The sequence below is a fragment of the Carica papaya genome, chromosome 3 (assembly GCF_054855325.1).
Source record: "Carica papaya isolate Zhongbai chromosome 3, ASM5485532v1, whole genome shotgun sequence".
In the NCBI taxonomy this organism is placed as follows: domain Eukaryota; kingdom Viridiplantae; phylum Streptophyta; class Magnoliopsida; order Brassicales; family Caricaceae; genus Carica; species Carica papaya.
In genome coordinates, this window is record NC_142311.1 from 26,493,132 (window position 1) to 26,514,381 (window position 21,250).

The 21,250-nt window shown below is 36.4% G+C and overlaps 1 protein-coding gene across 1 annotated transcript in view; it reads left to right on the forward strand.

Annotated features, from left to right (window-relative positions):
- Nucleotides 1-897: 897 nt before the first annotated feature.
- Nucleotides 898-21,250, forward strand: part of XEG113 (xyloglucanase 113) — a 38,558-nt gene continuing 18,205 nt past the window's right edge. Inside the window, exons 1-9 of the mRNA XM_088216364.1 lie at nt 898-1,216; nt 1,984-2,271; nt 2,418-2,623; nt 3,278-3,383; nt 7,097-7,353; nt 8,261-8,396; nt 9,708-9,802; nt 9,893-9,946; nt 16,786-16,899. Coding sequence (XP_088072490.1) covers nt 1,045-1,216; nt 1,984-2,271; nt 2,418-2,623; nt 3,278-3,383; nt 7,097-7,353; nt 8,261-8,396; nt 9,708-9,802; nt 9,893-9,946; nt 16,786-16,899 — 1,428 coding nt within the window. The 5' untranslated portion in view covers nt 898-1,044. The remainder of the gene's footprint in view (nt 1,217-1,983; nt 2,272-2,417; nt 2,624-3,277; nt 3,384-7,096; nt 7,354-8,260; nt 8,397-9,707; nt 9,803-9,892; nt 9,947-16,785; nt 16,900-21,250) is intronic.

Here is a 21,250-nt window from a genome sequence, read left to right on the forward strand (position 1 = left end):
TTTTACCGTAATTTTGAACCAAATGATCGTTGAATTGTTGTTAATGAGAACTGTTGTCTTCAGTTTTGTTGTTATGTAAAAATTGATCATTTGGTGTTTTTGCTTGAAAAGTAAATCGAGTCACGGTTTCTTGGTCACATGTTTATATTTGTTTTCCTTTGTATATTATTAATGAAGTATTAAATATATGTATATATATTCCGTTTATATAATTAATAGAAATATTAAATTGTAAATTAAATTTTCAGTTTAGATCAGAAGTATCTTGGTTCAGATCGGATCAAACCAAATTATTTTCGGTTCAGTCTTTAGTTTAGATCTTGAATGGTTTTTTTATTTTAATTACCAATTCGGTACAATCTAATTTAAAACCATTATACACACTTAAATATAAACTGTTTAAATTTTATATTTTAAAAATATAATATATTATATTCATGCGTTTAACTTGACTAATTAATGTGTAAATCACAAATATTAAAATTATTAAAAATGAAACGTATACATTGAATTTGAAAATTTCTAATACTAAACTGTAATTTTCCTTAATTAATATAATTAAGAAACACTCTAATAAGATCTGTAACATTCTAATTAATTTGTAATTTAATTCATGATTTTATAAAATAAAAGTTATAAAATTTTTTTGGTCTTTATATTTTTTATTATATTTTCAATCGAACATTTTTAAACTTAATATTAAATTCACTCTTACTAAAAAAAATTTGGAAAAAAAGGGTTTATCAGCTTCATTAGCCACCCACTCCCTGCCTAATTTTATTAAAAAATAAAGAAAAAAAAAGAAGAATGACTGGAAGAAATCAGATTCAGATTTAAGCTGAGATTCAGACAGGAACATGGAAGTTGACCCAAGCTGGGGTAACAGTAGTACGATTCAGACTCACCTAATAAACTCGGACAAGGAAGTATTTGGCTTTGGGTACATATTTGATTCATCGGATCAATCGAAGGAGACGCGGATGAACGGAATTGTTTTGAGCAGTTAAGAGAAAAACAGGAGGAGGGTGGAAGAGAAGTTGAGAAATGGAGGGATGGAGAAACGCGTTTCGGGAGGTGTCGAATTCAAAACCTCTCTTCTTGACTATCTATGGAACGGTCATAGTAGGAGTCCTAGTCTCTGCATTTTATGTCTTCTCCGCCATTTACTCTCCCGTTACTAACTCCTCTTCTTGGTTCTCCTCTAACATTTCTTCTAGTATGCTCTCTCTCTTTCTCTGTATATACTTGAGTACATCAATTTAGTAATCTTAATGCTTCATTCTGCTTGGTTGGGTTGGATATTCATTGTTTCCCCTTATTTTCCATGACACTCGAATTAGGTTCTAGTGTCAGCGTTTTAAGTTTATGCATTGATTTTAGTTCCACTTTGCCCTTTTGAGTTGTTTCTTGGTTGAATCTGGCAGTGGATTTGTAAGCTTTGAATGTAACATCTTTCTCGCTTTTTACACTTTTTATACTATGTTTGACTGAAAATTAGTAGAGAAATGGAGAGAAAAGGAGAAGAAAGAACAGTATGGGCTTTAAAGGAAGATGCAGGAAAAAATTTTAATTTCTTTCAATTTTGGTGGAATAAAAAAATTTTAGTTTTAAGAGAAAAGTAGAGATGCTCACCATCTTCCATTTTTCTTTATTAATTATTATTTCTCATTCGGCGGAGCATTTCGTGGTCTTTCTCTTTTCTTGACCCTCCACTTTTCTCAATCCAAATGGGTGGTAATAATATTTCTGTTTTCATTGAAAAAGGTTCCGTTGCTTGTTGATGTCAAAGAGGTTTTAAGGGAAGCGTTTTGCTTTGTATTCCCTCAAAGATGGGTGTTATTGTTAGTTATGATAACAGAAGAAATATGCTTGAAAGTCATTATTTGATTATTTAAATAATCCACATGCAAGATGGTAATTTTTGTCTTCTTCTGTCTCTCCGTATAAAATCCAATACTAACTGGATAACCATTGTTAATTCAGATTTTCATAACAAAAGTCAACTGCAAAGTTTTTCTGAACCAAATGCAACCGTGGTACCTACACCTACATTGCAGCTTCAAGGAAAATGGTTGAGACCTATCTGGGAGGCTCCCCCACCGACTGAGAAAATGCCACCTCTAGAGACCTTTAAACTGACAAAAGAACTTGTCGAGGAGAGGGTGAAAGATAACGTTATAATAGTGACCTTTGGTAACTTTGCTTTTATGGATTTCATCCTTACTTGGGTCAAACACTTGACAGATTTGGGGCTTTCTAATCTTCTTGTCGGTGAGTGAACTCATACCTTCAGACGTCTAGCTTTTTTTGTATGCTTTGCCTTCATTTTCCTTGAAGTTCTTAACATTTGGGTAGCATGTTCTCATATCTTTATGTTCACATGTTCTGCTCTTGAGGACTTCAGATTTTTGTTGCAGGTGCAATGGACACGAAGCTGTTGCAGGCTTTATATTTGAAAGGCATTCCAGTTTTTGATATGGGCAGCCATATGAGCACAGTAGATGTTGGATGGGGTTCCCCAACCTTTCATAAAATGGGGCGAGAAAAAGTTATTCTCATAGATGCTATTCTCCCCTTTGGTTTTGAGCTATTGATGTGTGATACGGACATGGTGTGGCTAAAGGTTCTATTCTGAACTTTCTTACTTCATTTGTCCTATTTTTGACATCATTTGATAGGATTATTTTATTGTTTCAACTTCTTATTTCAAATACATGAATTAGTATGGATTACAGCTTTATGATTTAGTGGAAATAATACTCGACTAATGCAATGATAAATTGAACCTATTGTCTCTCATTCAATATATCTGAAATTCTTCTAATTGACAAATGATCATGTATACGGATGGTATCCCCTTGATACCATTATTAATATTAATACTACACTATACGTTTATTTCAAGAAAAAAAAAATTCTTCTAAATTGACCATTCAATGGTCTGTTGCTTTCCCAGTACTAACAGCAATTTTAGGACTAGTTTCTTTTAGGAGAAAAAGAGCACTGATGTATCAAGAGGGCACCTAGGGGGTGCCACCATGTAAATAAATAAACAACTTACAATTTACAAAGTTGAATTATACAAAGTATCCCAAGATCTTCTCCTCAGAGAAGAGGCTTACCTCTCAATAAAGTAGTTGAGCTTTGGAGCCATTGAACCCTAAAGCTATTGCCCTGGTGCTTTTATTAAATAAGGAAATGCAAGTAATATTTCTGCGATGTATTCTGTACTGTTGCTTGTAAAAATTGTCTTTTATCTTTTATGTTCCTAAAACAGAATCCACTTCCATATCTTGCTCGGTACCCGGATGCAGATGTCCTAACTTCAAGTGATCAAGTTGTACCAACAGTTGTCGATGACAGGTTGGACGTTTGGCAACAAGGTAAAAAAATAAAAGATATACTTTTGCCATATAGTTTTCCTATTTCAGTTGATTATTCCCTACAATCTTTCTCTTCATGCCTGCTTTATATGTATCATTATTGCATTGATGATTGTTATGCACAAGACTTGTTTTTATTGTGTTTGTTAACTTTTAGTCATTATGATAGTTGATTATGCGTGGTAGGTGCCCATTGAGAAAGCTTAGGAGTTAACGTCTTTGTGTTAAATTTTAAGAACTGATTGCAGTACTTATTCTATTTCAATGAATGTTGTCTGGTTCTTGGATGATTGACAGCAATCTCAAATCCACTGTCTTTGGGAAGAAAAAAACTTGTGCATATTTCACTTTCTCACTCCATTGTTTTTCATATCATGGTTGGAGGAAGAAAAATATGCATCCTGGATTAAAGGATGCATCTTGTATTTTATTTGAGAGAAAGATAAAAATATATTAGAAGGCACCTACGGGTGCCACCCATATATAAGGTAGGCCTTACATAATACCAAATGAAAACAAAATATCTTTACAATTATGTAGATCCTCTCTACAAGATGTTTTGCGATACATGAACTTCCTGAATCATTTAGCTAATATAGCCTTGTTCATAACCATAAGAGATCATATGTCACAGAACTGCGAAAGCACCTGGCCTCTTCACCAAATCTCAAGCCACAAAGTGGTAATGCCTCTAATCAATTCCCCTCAAAAGAAAGGGATATTGCATGGATCCTAGCCTCTTAGGAGCACCTAGAACAGGTGGCAAAAAGAGAAAGAAAATAAATAGGTAAGTTGGAGAGATTATTTTGATAAGAGCAACCCAACCACCTTCTTGGAGATACTTCTTCTTCCAACAAGAAAATCTTCTCTCCATGTAATAATTGGATTGCACATACCAAGATCCTTCAATTTTTCACGTAAGGCAAACTAAGATATTTTGGGAGGGAGGGAGGTAGCACAAAACCCTAGAATGTTAGTGAATTCTTCTGCCCTAACCCCATTGCTAGACGTACCATCTAAGACTTATCCAATTTTTTATTGAGGCCTGAAACTGCTCAAAGAAAATAAGATTTTGAAGCTCTTTTTCAGGCTAGCAAAGCAATAAATTATTATTAAAAAAATAGATGGGCAATCTCCTTTTTAAAACACCACTTCAAACATACAATCCTTCAATGAAATTACAAGCTTTGGCTTGTAAGATCATCGTGAAAAGCCGCCATAACCTAGATGAAGAGAAAGGGGGAAGGAGATCCTCTTGTCTAAGGTCTCTAGAGGAGTGGAAGAAACAAGAGGGCACCATTGACTTGTACAACAAAGGAAGGGGTAGATATACGTCTCAATATCCAATTGGAACATCTAGAATCAAAACCCATTCTTTCCAACAAATATAGCAGAAAAGACTATGAGACATGCTCATAAACTTTCTCAATATCAAGGTTACAGAAAAGGCCTCTTTTCCTAGACTTGATAATGGAACCCACTGCCTTATTGGCAATAAAAGTAGCATTAAGAAAATGATGACCATCCTCAGAAGCATGTTATGTTTCCCTCAGGACATGACCAATCACCCTACACAATCTCTTGGCAAGAACCTTAGCAATGACTTTATTGATGCGAACTCTTAGGGAGGAGACTAAGAAAGTGAAATTGAGGGAGCCCACAGATTCTATGGTCTTGAAGAAGTCATCAAAAAGCTTCATGGCATCACGCAGATGAACTCCCAATGATTCCAAAAAATCATAGAGAAATCATCAGGGCTAGGATCCTTGTCCCCATTAAAACTCAGTGAAGCTGCATGAACCTCATCTTCTATGAAGGCATACTCAACCATGGCCTCTCTGAAGCCCAATCTGTTAGAACTTATGGCCATCCAAAATTGGTACCTGTAACTCCTCTTCTGCGTACAAATTGCCATAGAAACTGTTGATGCCTTCTCTCAACCCATTCTAAGGATGCATCATGTAATGTTGCCTTGATGTCAACTTCCATGATGTTGTCAAGTATCTAGATTTGAATGGAATACCCTGTTTCATTTTTGCTAATGTTGAAGGCTACAAAGTTTATCTATTTTGTACTTGGGAATTGTTGGCTCTTCTTTTGGACGATTTAGCTACTTCTTCTCTCTTTTCCTTTTCTTTTTTTGTTTTGTTTTGGAGGTACCTAATGCTCCCTATTATAACCTCTTTATCTAAGTAATATATTTCTGTTTAAAGAAAGAGGTTAACAAACTGCAGAGGCATTGTTGATGTGCAACCCGAAGTATAACATTTGGTTCCTATCAATGTGAATTACATAACTTCAACTAGGAGCGGAAGTGAACTGAGTCTAGATACACTTCTTTTTTGAGCTTAGCTTCAGATAAACTTGAGGGACCTAAACTCCATATAGCTTTTTGTATCCTTATCAGGTATATGCAGGAAAGAATAAACAGAAGAGGATAGAATTTAGTATGGTAGTAAAAGATGAGACTGGGTATAGTGGTATGTTTAATATGAAAAGGACTGGGTGGTGCAAATTTTTTCAGCTAAATTTTTGGTAACCGATAAACAGTACAGAACATAATGTATCATTACTAAAATGTACTTCACGTGATATCATATTTATTTATTTTTCATGAATAAAATGATATTGTATGTTTTTTTTATATATATACATATTAAATCCAATATTACTTTTTTTAAAACTAATGTAATTTTATTTTAATAATTAATTTTTAACAAAAATATTAAACTATTCGTACCGATAAATTACTCGCACAAAGATAGTAGTATCTCAAATCTAACTGTTTTTCCATAATCATTACACTTTTACAACAAAAATTTTAAATTGTAAATAAAAATTATTAATAATAAATATATCAAGTGTTGTGGAATACTTCTAACCTAATTGTAGTTAGTATAAGATAATGAATCAAACTTTTATATGAAGGAAAAAGGGTGACTTGGGAACTAAAAAAGTATGGTTGTTTTGGTTTTTAGAGTTTTATGGTTTTTACCATCAGTTTGGACAAATTTGTTCCACAAAAAAGATGAAATAACTTCGTTCCATCATTTTTGCATCTTTTACTGTTTTGTTCCATGGTACAATAGGAGCCGACACTTTTGTAGTATCCGGTCACAAATATCTCGTGCTGCCAAACACTACCTAAGGGAACATATTTGTCAGATTTTCTTGTTTTTCTGGTCAATTCAAGCAGTTGTCATTTCCAGTCAGAATGCCATTGCTTACCTTTTAATAAAAACAGGAAACTTGTCTTAATAACTCCTATGGCTTTTGACGTTGTCTCAATTGATATCTTCTATTGCTTTGGCTTACTTTCCATAGAAGTGGAAGTTATGGCTGGGGATAACATCAAGATTAATTACTAGTCTAGAACTTTTCCTAGAGTTTTAAGCTCAGGATTCTAATTAATGCACATCCATAAGATTTTCAAGACAAGCTAACCATTACTTAGGCTTAGCTCATTTGCAAAGAAACTATTGAAGTAAGGTTGAAACATTCTGATGCTTGAAATATTCCAATCTCCTTAAGCAGATAAGGCCCGGGAATATGTTTGCTGCTTTTTTGCATCATAATGCGAAGTTACTTTACTTGTTGATATGCTTATTTCCAAATCATTATTTGTATCATACTATTATTATTCTAACCTACTGCGGAAGGGTGTCTTCTATTTCAAGAATCCCTTCGTTAATTTTTTTCTTAAACTTTGACAGTTGGTGCTGCATACAATATTGGAATTTTCCACTGGCGGCCAACAGAAGCTGCAAAAAAGTTGGCAAAAGAGTGGAAAGAAATGCTTCTGGCAGATGAAAAAATATGGGATCAAAACGGTTTCAATGATATTGTCCGCAGGCAGCTAGGACCATCTCTTGATGGGGATAGTGGGCTTGTATATGCATATGATGGAAATCTCAAGCTTGGAATTTTGCCTGCAAGTATATTTTGCAGTGGACATACTTATTTTGTGCAGGTAGAGTTATATTTAGCTCCTTGTATTCCGAAGGTTTGTCTCATCTATTGTTTGATATTGGACATTAGACTTCTGATGTAGAGTTATACTACTTGGCGAGTTGATTGAACTAAAGTATTTATATTACAAGCTTACCCAAGATCACAATCCATGAAATTACTATGTGATAGTTAGGATGTAACCCACATTGCTTAAAGCACATCTTTTAATGAGAGAATTAAGCATATTGAGTTTGACAGTGATTTTATTCATGAAAAGCCCTTCCAGAATGTTATTCTAGATACTTATATGAAGTATACTGACTAGCTGAATTGTTCACAAAATATTTATTGGGAACTCATGTGAAGTTCATTTAGAACTAGGTTGGTACATGTCATATATATGCTCTAACTTGACATGGAGGATTATCTGTTATCTTCTATAATAGTTTCTGAGGTTGTTCTTCACCTATACAGTTAAGTTCCTCTTATAGTTTTTTCTTTTCTTGGCTTAGGGTTTTGGGATCCCTGTAACATATATTTTCTTTCCATCATATTGTTGAGATATAGCGGATTCTTCAATATGTGATGTGATGAGACATGTCAAAACTTAAATAATAAAAGGACTGCATTTGTATTGACTTTTAATCTTTTGTACACGGGTGGTGCCCCCTTGGCACCAACACATTAATACATTTCTTCTCTTATATTTCAAAAAAAAAAGGACTGCATTTGAATATAATTAATAAAGTTAGACCTATATCTATCAACTCAAGCTCTTGGAATAGTTGGTCAACCAACTAATTATTTAGCAATAATTGGTCAACCAACTCAAGCTCTGTCAGACTTGATTTAAAATTGCTTAATCCTTATAAAATTCAGCATAAATCTCAGTGTGTCTCCTAAGCGCGCTAATCCTATATTGGCAGGCCATGTATCAGCAACTCAGATTGGAACCATATGCTATTCATACCACTTTTCAGTATGCAGGAACTGATGGAAAGCGTCACCGGCTGAGGGAAGCCATGGTGTTCTATGATCCACCAGAATATTATGATGCCCCAGGTAAGTTTACAGGCACTTACATTAGCTGGTTAATCTTAAGTTATATTTTATTCTCTTGAGGTCCTCTGCTTCAGGATTGCTTAATGACCTGGGATTTTTATGAACTCTTATATCATTATTAACCTTTAACTCTGAGGACAAGCGAATAATATAATTTTCTCTTCAACACAAATATAAAAAATTTTGGGTGTGACGATCTTCCCTTGCTACCCTTTATTTAAACTTTTATAGCCTTCCATTACATCATAGTGCTCTTATCTGTCACTTTATTAATCAACTTGATGGACATTCCTCTTGGAGTCAATTCTTCTTTAGGAGCTTAAGTGATCGTGAGTGAAATGATACACTTTCTTTATTCATATCCTTGAGCCTTTTATTGCCTCTTTTATCCCGATAGTAGAATTTGGACCTTGGATTCTTCAAGTGTTGGCTTAGGAGGACTTTTAACCCTCAGCCTTTCTACAATGTTTCTTCTGTCCAATAATTTCTTTTTTTTTTTCTCATAAAGAAGAAAAACACGAACATTTCTCATATGATACTGGGTGATTCCTTGTGTGGCTGTTGTTTAATCCAAAGCATGGAAGACATTTTGACGTTGTTTATTTTGATTCTACTTGTTTTCTAATTAGTTTCTCGAAATGTAATCAATTTATTTTCCATTTTTATTTACTTTTAGTTTTACTTCTAAATAACCATGCTTTACTAGTTTCTAGAAGTGCTTCTTTTTCATATACTTATTCCTGTAGATTGGTTATATTCTGCCTTTACTAACCTTTTCTTTTCCTGGCTGAAGATCTAAGAAGTAACATATTCATAAAGTTTATTTTGTTCCAAAAGTAGAGGCATGGCAGTGTTAACTGACAACATATACTTGCTCCAGTGGCAAATGATATATATGCTCTATTTAAATTTGACACTCAGACAACAGGACTGCATTTTGTTCAAGTCTACCCTATTTTTGTTATATTCCTAGATTAATTATTGAATATATAGAATTTTTATTTATAATTTACATAGTTGATAGATAATTGAACAATTCCACTCGTATTCTCAATTCTAAATGGTAAATTTGAATTCTCATTTTCCAAGGGAGGGGTCAAAAAATTTGAAATTAAAATCAATTATTCTTCTATTTATTATTATATTTCATTACTATTCAATATAATTCAAGTTTGAACTACATACAAGTGGAATTTAGCAAGTTTGGACTTCAGATGGATGTGTTAAACCATCTACTTCGAATTAACTCTTAAGTTGAATTCCATTATGAGAATTTTGCTTATGTTTAACACTTTTTGACAAACTATGCAGGAGGTTTTTTGTCATTTAAGCCATCAATCCCTAAGAGCTTGCTATTAGATGGAGAGCACAATATCGAATCTCACTTCTCTCTTGTTAATTACCAAGTATGCATATGCCTATCTTGTTCCTTCTCTTCTCTTATTTTTGATGCCACCAAGTTATTCTCATGATATATTGTTAATAATTCCATGCAGATAAAACAAATAAGGACAGCACTTGCTATTGCCTCATTGTTGAACCGTACTCTGGTGAGAAGAATCTAAAGGCTTGACTTGTTCATCCTTCATGGTTTTCTAGTGACATAGTATTGTGATATGTGGTATGATTACAACCTTCCATGTTGAGAGCAAGATAGTCTGGGAAATAATGGCAATTGTACTATTAACTTGTAGATTTCATAAAAAATGTGTGGACTGATTATATCTTAGGATTCTAGTTCAAAAAGATTTATTTGAAAGGGAACTAATATTAGAAATTAGTAAGCATTCTTGTTGTCATGTTGGAAATTAGTTCATAACCATCAAAAAACCTTTGAGATAGATTGGTGTTTATGAGTTTTTATGGTCGAAAGCTTATGGTTTTTTTTTCTTTTTGGGGATTTCTTTGTCTGCTTTGCTAAAGGGGTTTTTTTTCCTCTCTTCTATTGTGGCATTTTCCTTTCTTATTTGTTGTTTTCTACTTTCATAGGAGGATTCTCTTTTTTTGGATAAAATTTATCAGAGAATTCTTTATCCTCCGCATTTGTTACATCTCTCTCTTTCTCCCAAAAAAAATAAAAAATTCTTCTCATCATTAGAATCTTACCATCATTGCCATTGCACTCATTGGGCTATTAGCTTTCTCTTTAGTCCTAAATCCTTTCTATAATATGGATATCATGGTTATCAAAGTCAAGATGCATGGAATACATCTTTGGCAATTGAAAAATTCAGTGTTTGTATACCAAAAAGATGGGCACCAACATATATAGGGAGCATATGCAACATGTAGAACATCTATGACAAACAAACAAAATTAATTTCAATGTACAAGACTTTTAACAAAATCGAGCTGAGGACAAGAGAATTATGTGATCCATGGGGCAGAGAAGGGAATAAAAATGGGATTCAGCGTAAATGAACTTAAATAAAAACGCCAAGTGTTTTGCAACAAAGAGTTGCCCTTGCTCTTTGCACAAAAATTGAGAGAGTGATGAAGAATCTCCCTTGGTCTGGTGTGGATTGTGGGGAAAGCTTTTATAGATCATTTAGTAGGATGGAAGATGTGTTGTCATCCTAAGAAGTATGAGGATTAGGCATTGGAAACCTTGTGAATAAAACCTATCCATATTGATTGAATGGTTATTGGCTTTTTATAGAACCTAACACTTTGCGTAATGAAGTGATTAAGAGGCACTTTGGGCTGCAGTTTAATGGTTGGGATTCTAAAACCAAATTTTCTATTTCTGACAAGAGCCTGGAGAAAGATATCTCCAAACCATATGAATCTTTTCTTCTCTTGGTCAAGTTGAGGGTCGGCATTCAGGCCTCTACAACTATGAAGATAAAACCTTTTGCCAATGTTTATCAAAGGAGGAGAAAACTTAGATTCTTTGTCTAATAATTTATTGTGTAGTAGTGTTGTAGTATATTCAATAAATCTGCAGTAATATGTCAATAAATCTGCAGATACGTGTATTAGAGTGTATATAGGGTGGGAGTGTGATCCGGATTGAGTAGAAGGTAGGATTTGATAAGGAGAGGCAGTTAATTAACTAGAAATCCAGGTAAAATTTCAAATTTTAATTGCCATAAGAGGTTCTCTCTAATTGTAGTAAATTCTGTTGCTGTCAATGGAGGATTATGTATGAAAATTATTGAAAGGAGTACATTCTTACTTAAGAGATCGTCAGATTCTCTTTTAACAAGACCTAAATTTCATTCAAAATAGATAAAGGTAAAAGAACTCTAAAACATTTATTAAATTCGGCAGATTCTCATGTTCATCACCCCATAACTAGAGCCATTAATAGACTTTAACAGTGGGCAATGGATCTCACATTTTGTTTCTAGAGGACCCCTTGAGTTGATTATCTAGCTACAGAGTTCTCTTGTTTCCATAAGCTGCCCCGTTGCCATATTACTGCTATCTCTTACTAACATTGGCGCAAATTGTTGAATTATTCTTTTGTATAAACTTTAATTTCATGAAGGCGTTGAAATGTTCTCTTTGACTCAACTTATTGAATTTGTTATTTTCTCTTCATGCCCTGACTTAGAGTTGACAATAGTGTGGGTATTTGGCAGCTCCTCTTGGCCCGTCCCACCATCCCATCGCTCTCCCTTAACATCACCCTAAAACTTCTTTTGCACCCCCACTCTATTGGTGAAACCTCTGCCCACTATCCGCCCATTGCTCCACCATGTTATTCTTTTTTTTTTTTTTAAATAAAAAGTTTGAAGTATATATTAACAAAGTAACAAAAGGGTAACCAGCCATGTACAATGATTAACATTCTAGTTAGGGTATCAATGACAAAGCCAAAATTCTCATCACTTGTTATGTCATGCCCCATAAACATAAACCCAAAAAGTGAAACCACCCATCTCTTAACTATACATCGAATTTTCTTTATCCTCAAAAGTCCTAAGATTTTTCTCTTTCCAAATAAGCCAAAGCACAGTTCAAGGGACTCCACCATTTTATTCAACCTATAAATTTACATAACTGGTTTTCATCGTGTTTCTGTCGGTCTTAGCGTAACTGGTTTGTTTGGAAATATATGGACTCATATTTTTCCACAACAGCATATATTTTGTGTCATTGCTCGTTGCTCTGCTTCAATTTACTTAGATGTGGTCCAAGTGGGTTCAAGTGCTTGCAAAGCATATCGGCCGAAACAAATACGATTACCTCGATGAGATATTCCTTTCAATCTTCCTCAATGTTGTTTACGGAATCTGGTTCATATAAATTATTTTTAAATTAATTTTAATTGGATTGAGAATAATATGATAAATTTAACAAAAACTATAAAATGTTAAATATAAATATAATATAACTTTTATGCACTAAAACAATACGAGAAAATGTGAATGTGACAAGTGAGTGGAATATGAATGTGACAAGAAATATCAAAGATTGGGAGATAAAAGTGTATAAGGCATTTCGTCAGCTGTTGTCTAATGTTCATTTGATTGAGAACAGGAACATGGCCGTGTGGAAACTGAAGAATGATTGGGAGTTTGCTGTTAAGTCCTATTATAATTGTAACAACCCCGGAAATTCATAATGAAATGTATATTAAAAATATCAAGTGCGGAAGCGAAGTCAAAATTTGAATAACATCTCTTACACTAAAACCAAAAACGTGCTCATAAAATATAAAAGATCAAACTACCTAAAGGAGAAACTTGAAAGTAAAAGCTACGAATATGACTATGGAGTCTTTAGGCGTCCCCTTCGTCGTCCTCCTGCGGAACCGGCTCGGGAACGATGTCCTCTTGATCTGAAATGATTAAATAAGGAATGAGCTACACTAGCCCAGTAAAGACATCACGATATCTCACCGTCACGGAGGTAAAGGTGGGTAGAAAACACAAAAAGACCAATGGAGCATAATTTACAACAAATCCTTTTATTAATAATAAAACCTTTACCATTCACTTACCTCGGTGAAATTCATAAAACAATATACGAAAGCAATAACATCATATCATCATGAAACCGTATATATAAACTGTATAACATAATACCTATCAAGCTTTTCGTAATTCAATCGTTACACAACATATTTTCCTCATTTACCAGCCCACTAGTATCCATGGGGATCCCGCTACCCGTTAACCCTCAACACTTGAAATCGTATTCCAGTGCCGTCCCCATACCCCGTCCGGTATGGGCGTCAAAACTATAAACCTCATTACCCCGTCCGGTATGAGGGTGAAACGGGCCGTCCCCATACCCCGTCCGGTATGAGGGTGAAACGGGCCGTCCCCATACCCCGTCCGGTATGGGTGCCAAAACCATAAACCTCATTACCCCGTCCGGTATGAGGGTGAAACGGGCCATCCCCATACCCCGTCCGGTATGGGCGCCAAAATACATAAGATCTCCATACCCCGTCCGGTATGGGAGACCACAATCCCGGTAGGGTTCCCTATGGACTCGGTCCGTCCACCATCTCCCAGGATATCTAGTCAGGCTGACCACATTATACAATTACCCATTTACATAATCTTTCATTCTCTTTTCCCTCAGTCAACATCATCAATCCACATACCAACAAGCAAAACAGTAATTTATGCCAAACAGACAATATACAGCATCAATATCCCAGTCATTCAATCCATAATCAATAAAACAGTACAATATGCACACGAAACTATAAAATGAAAACATCCAACCTCATGCTGCATTTAAAACTGTAAAACAGACCAAATAACAGTTAACCGACAAACACACTAGACTCGGGCTCCATTAGCAACCTTAAGCAATTTCACACATTCGTTGATTCATGAAATACCATTTTATCATTTATTGAACTTTAAAACTGTGATAGGAAATAGGGTGAGGGGTCCTTACACGTTTCGGGGTCCGAACACGGCTTCACAGTGCGCTTACAGGCTGTCCCCAATTTTTCCTGAATTTTTCCCGGGGAACTGAAACGCACTACTAGTACCTGCACGTGTTCCAAAAAATTCCAAATTAGGCCCAGGGCCCCTTTCGGCCAATATCGCAACTCCGGCACGGCGGCTCCGCTGCTTGCGGCGGCGGTTCGCCTCGGGTTGGCCGTTTTCGGCCGTTTCCGGCAGAATTCGGCCACACTCGCATTGGTTCCTGCAATAAAACAACCCTACGGCCCTCGGGGGGCCGAAAATTTACGGAAAACCTAAGCTTACCAGCGGCGGTGCTCTCGGGTGCGGTGGCTCTCCGGTGAAGTTCGTGTTTTGGTGATTCGGCTCCGATCAACCTGTAGAGAAAAGAATGGTGATCACGGTGATATAAAAATTGCATTAAACGGAGGCCGGGAAGGGCCTCATCGGAGGCAAAAACCGAGGAGGGGCGCGGCGGCGCCGCTGGCTTTCGGCCGTGTTTTCCGGCCGTTTGGCCGGGATTTTGGCTCCGATCTGGGGAAATCAGCGTGGAAAAACGAGTCGGGAGTATGAAATTTACCTCGATCGGCGGTCGGAAATCCCTCTGGTGCGGCGGCGGGTGGCGGCGGCCGGCTTCTGGTTCGTCTTCTCCGGCGAGGGCAGGCGGCTAGGGTTTGGGGTCTGGTGTGGGGGTCTTATTTATACCATTTTGCCTTTTGATCTCAGCCGTCCATTTTGATTTAATCTGGGCCGTCCGTTTTTGATTAAATCTAGGCCGTCCGTGCGCGTGATTGATCTGGGCCGTCCGATCGCGCGCACGCGGATCGCCAACGTGGCCTGTCCCTGGTCGACGTGGTTTTGCCACGTGGCAGGTCCTGGTTGGCTAGGACCGCTGACTGGGTCTGCTGACGTGGCTGCTGACGTGGCACACACGTTTTTTTTTTTTCCTCTTCTTCTTCAATTTCCCCGGGCGCTACAATAATCATCTGGTATAAAGAGATGCAGAGGGATTGGTTAGGTTTCCAGTTAATCAAATCTGGAAGGTGAGCCGCATGGGAAGCGGGACGAGAATGCATTCTGACCATTGATAAACTGATGAGAAGGGGTTTTCTGGTTAATGTTTGTTATGTGTAAGAAAGCTACTCAATCTTGTAATCACATTCTTCTTTGGTGTCCAATGTTATACAACATTTGGACAATGGTTTATGGTCTGTTGGGGATTAACTAGGTTATTGCAGGAAATATTAGAGATGAATTATGTGCATGGGATGGGATATATACAAAGAACAAATTTGTAAATCTTATTCTTTTAACTATTTTTTGGTGGGGAAGAAATGGACCATAGAGCTTTTGAAGGGTGTTAGGGGGAAATGGCTAGAATTAGAGATAGATGAAACATGGTTTTGGCTCTTTGATTTTGGTTCAGGACATCTATAGATCAGAGGATTTTGGGAATGTCCTGGATTTACTAATTGAGATATAAATATCTTACAAATGGGTGGCACCCCTTTGGTACTGTATAATTATCCTTCATTCTTTTTATGTTTTACAAGAAAATATGAATGATGTATGTAAATACAGAAAAGAATAACTTAGTCGGAAAGGGGTAGCTGGGTGGGTATTGGGTAAGTGGGATTTCATTTTGTGAGTAAAAAGTTCTTTACCTATTCTCACCCCGGCATTTGTATTTTCACTCTATTGAGGCACTCAATCAAGGTGGGCTAGGGAGGGGTGAGGTGAGTAACTGGGTCTCTTAATCCCATTATCATCCCTATTCTGATTGTAGAGTTTGGCCTTGAGACTCATAGGACATTTTTTCTTAAAAATCTTTCGGTACTTTTTAACTCATGACCCTTTTATATAGGATAATTCCCTTTGTCAATATTTTTGGAAGGTTGTTGCTCCCTTCAAAGGGTACACGTTTTGTTTGGATTGCTGTTCTTAATAGGTTTAGTATTAATGATTTGCTACAAGGTCATTTTCTGAATCTTGCTTTGTTCCCAAGGGTGCATGTGATGTATTTTTGCAATGCTAAGTACCATAGCTATCTTTTTTTTCCTTTTTTTTTTTATTTCACGTGGCTTAGAATCTTTAAGCTCACTTATTTGTTACTCTTAGTGTTTCTTGGGTTTCTAAATCTTTAAGCTCACTTATTTGTTATTTTTAGTGTTTCTTGGGTTTCTCCTTCATATCCTAGGGTTTTATTACTTCTTTTCTTGTTGTGAAGAAGAAATATGATAGATTGTTGTGGGGCCAAGATGATGTATAAATAACTAATCATTATTAGGTGGGGCAAAGATGACGCATGTTCCATGTGCAAAATAGGTTTACACTTATTTTCTTTATATGGTAGATCTGATGATGGTATTTATATTAGTACATCAATTGCTTTGACCATTGATTTTTCATCTATTAGCATTTTATATATCTTTATATGACATAAAATGTTAATTATTGCATTTATCATCTATTAACATTTTATATCTCTTATTGGCAAATTATGTCTATTTCAGGTTATGCCTCCATTATGGTGCAGACTGGACAGGCTCTGGTTTGGACATCCTGGAGTTCTGGTGGGATCTTTGACCAGACAACCTTTTCTCTGCCCTTTGGATCATGTATTTGAGGTACTTCTTTAATGCCAGTGCTGATTATAACAAATGTCATCCTTATATTCTCAACTAGATGAGATTAAATGTTTTGCATTAACTATATTACATGAGACTAAATGTTTTCTATAACTATTGGGTCAAGAATGACTCCATAAGGACCAACTTTCCTTTCTGGCAATTCTGAAGGGTGAATGCTCCTCTCAAAATTACCTTCTTTGCTCAGGAGATAGAGTGTGGATGTATTCTCACTATTGACAAATTAACGAGAAAGGGAAAGATTATGGTGAACGACTGTTCTCTATACAGGAGGATAGAAGAGTCTTGTAATCATATCCTGCTTTGATGCCCAATTGTGTGCAAGCTATGGAGCATGGCGTATGAGTTCCTAGAAACTAGTTGGGTAAGGGCCAGTACTAAGGGATGAAATTTGGGTCTGAAAGGGTATTAGTGGCGAGAAGAAATATGTAGGTTTCATTCCCCTTGCTATATTTTGGATAGTGTAGAGAAAAGAAACATGAGAGTTTTTTATGGGTGGAAATTCATTTGGACAGAGTTAAAGATAAATGATTCCAGACTTTGGGACTTTTAGTTATGGTTCATCCTCTGTATCCTATGAAAGATTTTGGGAACCTTATTGACATTGTAGGAAGTTAATTTGTAGGAAGTTAATTTAATATTTACTGTAATTAGGAAAGATTTTTTTAGGAATATTCCCTTTTTTGTTAGAATTGCAAGTAGTGGGGCGTGCCACCACTTTTGCTGTAAGCATCTTTTTCCAGAATTCTCTATAAGTAAGCACATTATTGTGCTTGAATAATTAAGGAAGAAGTTTTTTTTCCCCTTCATTTTTAGGTCTACCTTTATGGTATCAGAGCTGTCATTCTGATCCTTGCCCATTATTTTTCGGGTTAGCCATAATCGCAAATGGCTTCTGGTGGAACGTCGTCTTCTCCACCCGAGGTCTCTTCGGGGCCTTTCTTCCCTTCGTCACTCAACCAAAGCCTAGTTGAGCAGTTTTCATCTCTGATTACAGGCCACAAACTAAACGGCAATAATTATTTGCAGTGGTCATCTTCAGTGTTGCTTTTCATCTAGGGCAAAGGCCGTGAGTAGTATCTCACCGGTGAAGCAACGCTGCTCCTGGCAACCGACCCCAATGCGTGAACATGGAAGATGGAGAACAGTCTCGTGATGTCGTGGCTGGTAAATTCCATGTTGCCGGAAATTGGAGAAAATTTTCTCCTTTATGAAACAGCTTACGAAATCTGGATGTCCGCAAGAGAGTTCTACTCAACAAAGGAGAATACTTCAACCATTTTTGAGATTGAGTCCGCCGGTCCATGATCTCCGACAAGGTGAGTATATTGTGATTCAATACCATCCTAACTCGCAGTTGACAACAACTTGATATGTTTGAGGAGCATCGATGGAGTTGTGCGGACGATGCAAAAGCCTTTCAAGTAATTATAGAACGCAAGCGGATTTTCAAGTTCTTCCTAGGTTTGAACTCTTATCTCGATGACGTGCGCGGCCGAATACTGGGCTTGAAACCGCTGCCCAATATTCATGAAGTTTTTTCTAAGGTCTGACGAGAGGAGAGTCGGAAGAAAGTCATGATGGGAGAAGAACATACTGACAATTGCAGCTGAGAACGCGTCAGCCCTCATGACACGCTGGACAGTCGAGGCAAGAAAGGTCGGCCCTTCTGTGATTATTGTAAGAAGTCTAACCATGTGCGGGACTGGTGCTGGAAACCGATCATATGACTGGTAATGCTTTCATATTTCAAGATTACAGATCGTGCACTGAGTGTTTTACAATTAAAATTGCTGATGGATCTATCTTGAAAGTGGTTGGAATCGGGTTTGTTATTATATCACCAAAGATGACTCTACGTTCTGTTCTCTTTGTACCTATTTTAGACTGTAACTTGCTATCGGTAAGTAAGCTATCTGGGGAACTTAATTGTGTTGCTAAATTTGGTTCAACGTTGTGTGAATTTCAGGACTTGGACTTGGGATGATCTGGTCTCTACCTACTTCAAGCTACCCTCTCTAGTGGACAAACTCAAAAAGTAGTATGTGCTAATTCAGTTTCTACAAGTAGCCCTAGTAGTGATAATGAAATTATGTTATGTCATTTTCACCTAGGACATCCAAATTTCTTGTATTTAAAAAGAATGTTTCCTTCATTATTCACAAATAAAATTCCACTTTCATTTCAATGCGAAGTTTGCCGGTTCTCTAAACATATTCGAAGTTCATTTCATGGTCTAAAATATAGAACTTCAAAACCCTTTTCATTAATTCACAGTGATGTTTGGGGTCCTTCTAGAATTACTAACATATCCGGAAATAAGTGGTTTGTATTCTTTATTGATAACTATACTAGAATCACTTGCGTGTTCCTTATGAAAGAAAAATTTGAAGTAGGTGCAATTTTCAAAAAATTCAGCATCATGATCAAAATCTAGTTCGGTACTACCATACAAGTATTGAGATCCGATGATGCATGCGAGTATTTTGAGTCAACCCTTAAAAACTACTTTGCAGAAAATGGGATAATTCATCAAAGTTCTTGTGCCTATACTCCTCAACAAAACATCGTAGCCGAGAGAAAAAACAGGCACATCCTTGAAGTTGCGTGATCCATTATATTCATCTCACATGTTTCAAAACAGTTTTGGGGGAAAGCCGTACTTACTGCCACCTATTTAATAAACAGAATGTCTTCCCGTATACTACAATTTCAAACACCCTATGAGCTTCTTTCATAGTCTTTTCCAGACTCTCACATTCTAAATTCTTTACCACTTAAAGTCTTTGGGTGTTCTGCCTATGTTCATGTTTATTCTCATCTACGGAGCAAACTTGATCCTAGAGCTCTCAAGTGTATTTTTGTTGGGTATTCTTCCAATTAAAAGGGATACAAATACTTTTTTTCCGGATACTCGTCGGTTTTACAACACCATGGATGTAATCTTTTTCGAAAATCAACAATTTTATACTAAAAGTGATATTCAGAGGCAAAAAGTTACTCAAGAATATCACCTTTGGGATGCCATCATATCTTCACCTATTCCAGTCCACTCAAGCCCTTCACAGATGCTATCCACACAAAATGAGCCTGAACCAAAATCTGTGGTAGGAACTAAGGACAAATTTTCTGCAGTAAATGAGTTACGTGTCTATACTAGGAAGAACAATACTTAGAAAGGGAGAGTATAAGAAGAGACCGAACAATGAGTTCGTGTCTACACCAGGAGGAACAAGACTCAGAACGGGAAAGTACGAGAAGAGACCGAACTCTGTCATGACTCAACCTTGTTTCCAACTATCCAGGTTTCACCAAGTAATAATGCTTCAATCCCTACTACTGATGATGATCTGCCTATTGCATTGAGAAAAGATATCAGATCTTGTACTAATTATCCTATACAAGATTATGTGTCATTTGCCAATTTGTCTTCAGAATATCATCCATTTGTGATAAACTAGATAAAAGCTCTCCAGAACCGAAAACTGTTCGTGAAGCCCTTTAAATACCAGTATGGAGAGTAGCTATTCAAGAAGAGATGAGAGCTCTTGAGAAGAATGAGACATGAGAGCTGACTGAACTGCCCCTAAGAAAGCATCAGGTAGGATGTAAATGGGTTTTTATATCCAAATGTAATCCTTATGGTAGTATAAACAGATACAAAGCTCGCCTTGTTGTAAAAGGATTCACACAGTTATATGGGATAGATTATCAAGAGACTTTTGCCCCTGCTGCCAAACATTATACGATACGGATACTGTTTTCTCTTGCATCAAATATTGATTGGCCCTTGTTTCAACTAGATGTGAATAATGCATTTCTTAATGGTGATTTGGAAGAAGAGGTTTATATGGATATTCCTCCAGGATTTGAAATATTTGAGAGCCCTCATAAGGTATACAGACCGAAGAAATCACTCTATGAACTCAAGCAATCACCAACAGCATGGTTCGAAAGGTTCACAAGACCAGTAAAGCAAGTTGGGTATGAGCAGTGTTAGTCTGACCACACTCTTTTCATCAAGCATGGTGATTCAAGTAAGAAGTCAATTTTGATTGTATATGTTGATGATATCATTATTACAGGAGATCACTGTGAGGAGATCCAGAGACTAAAAGAATATCTGGCAAAAGAATTTGAAACCAAAGACCTTGAAGCACTTAAATACTTCCTAGGCATGGAAGTTGCGTGATCAAATAAAGGAATCTCTGTAGCACAACATAAATATGTACTTGATCTCCTAAAGGAAACAGGGGTGCTTGGCTGTAAGCCAGCTGACACACATATGGATTCTACTATAAAATTTGGTTCTGAAGATTGTGACAAACTT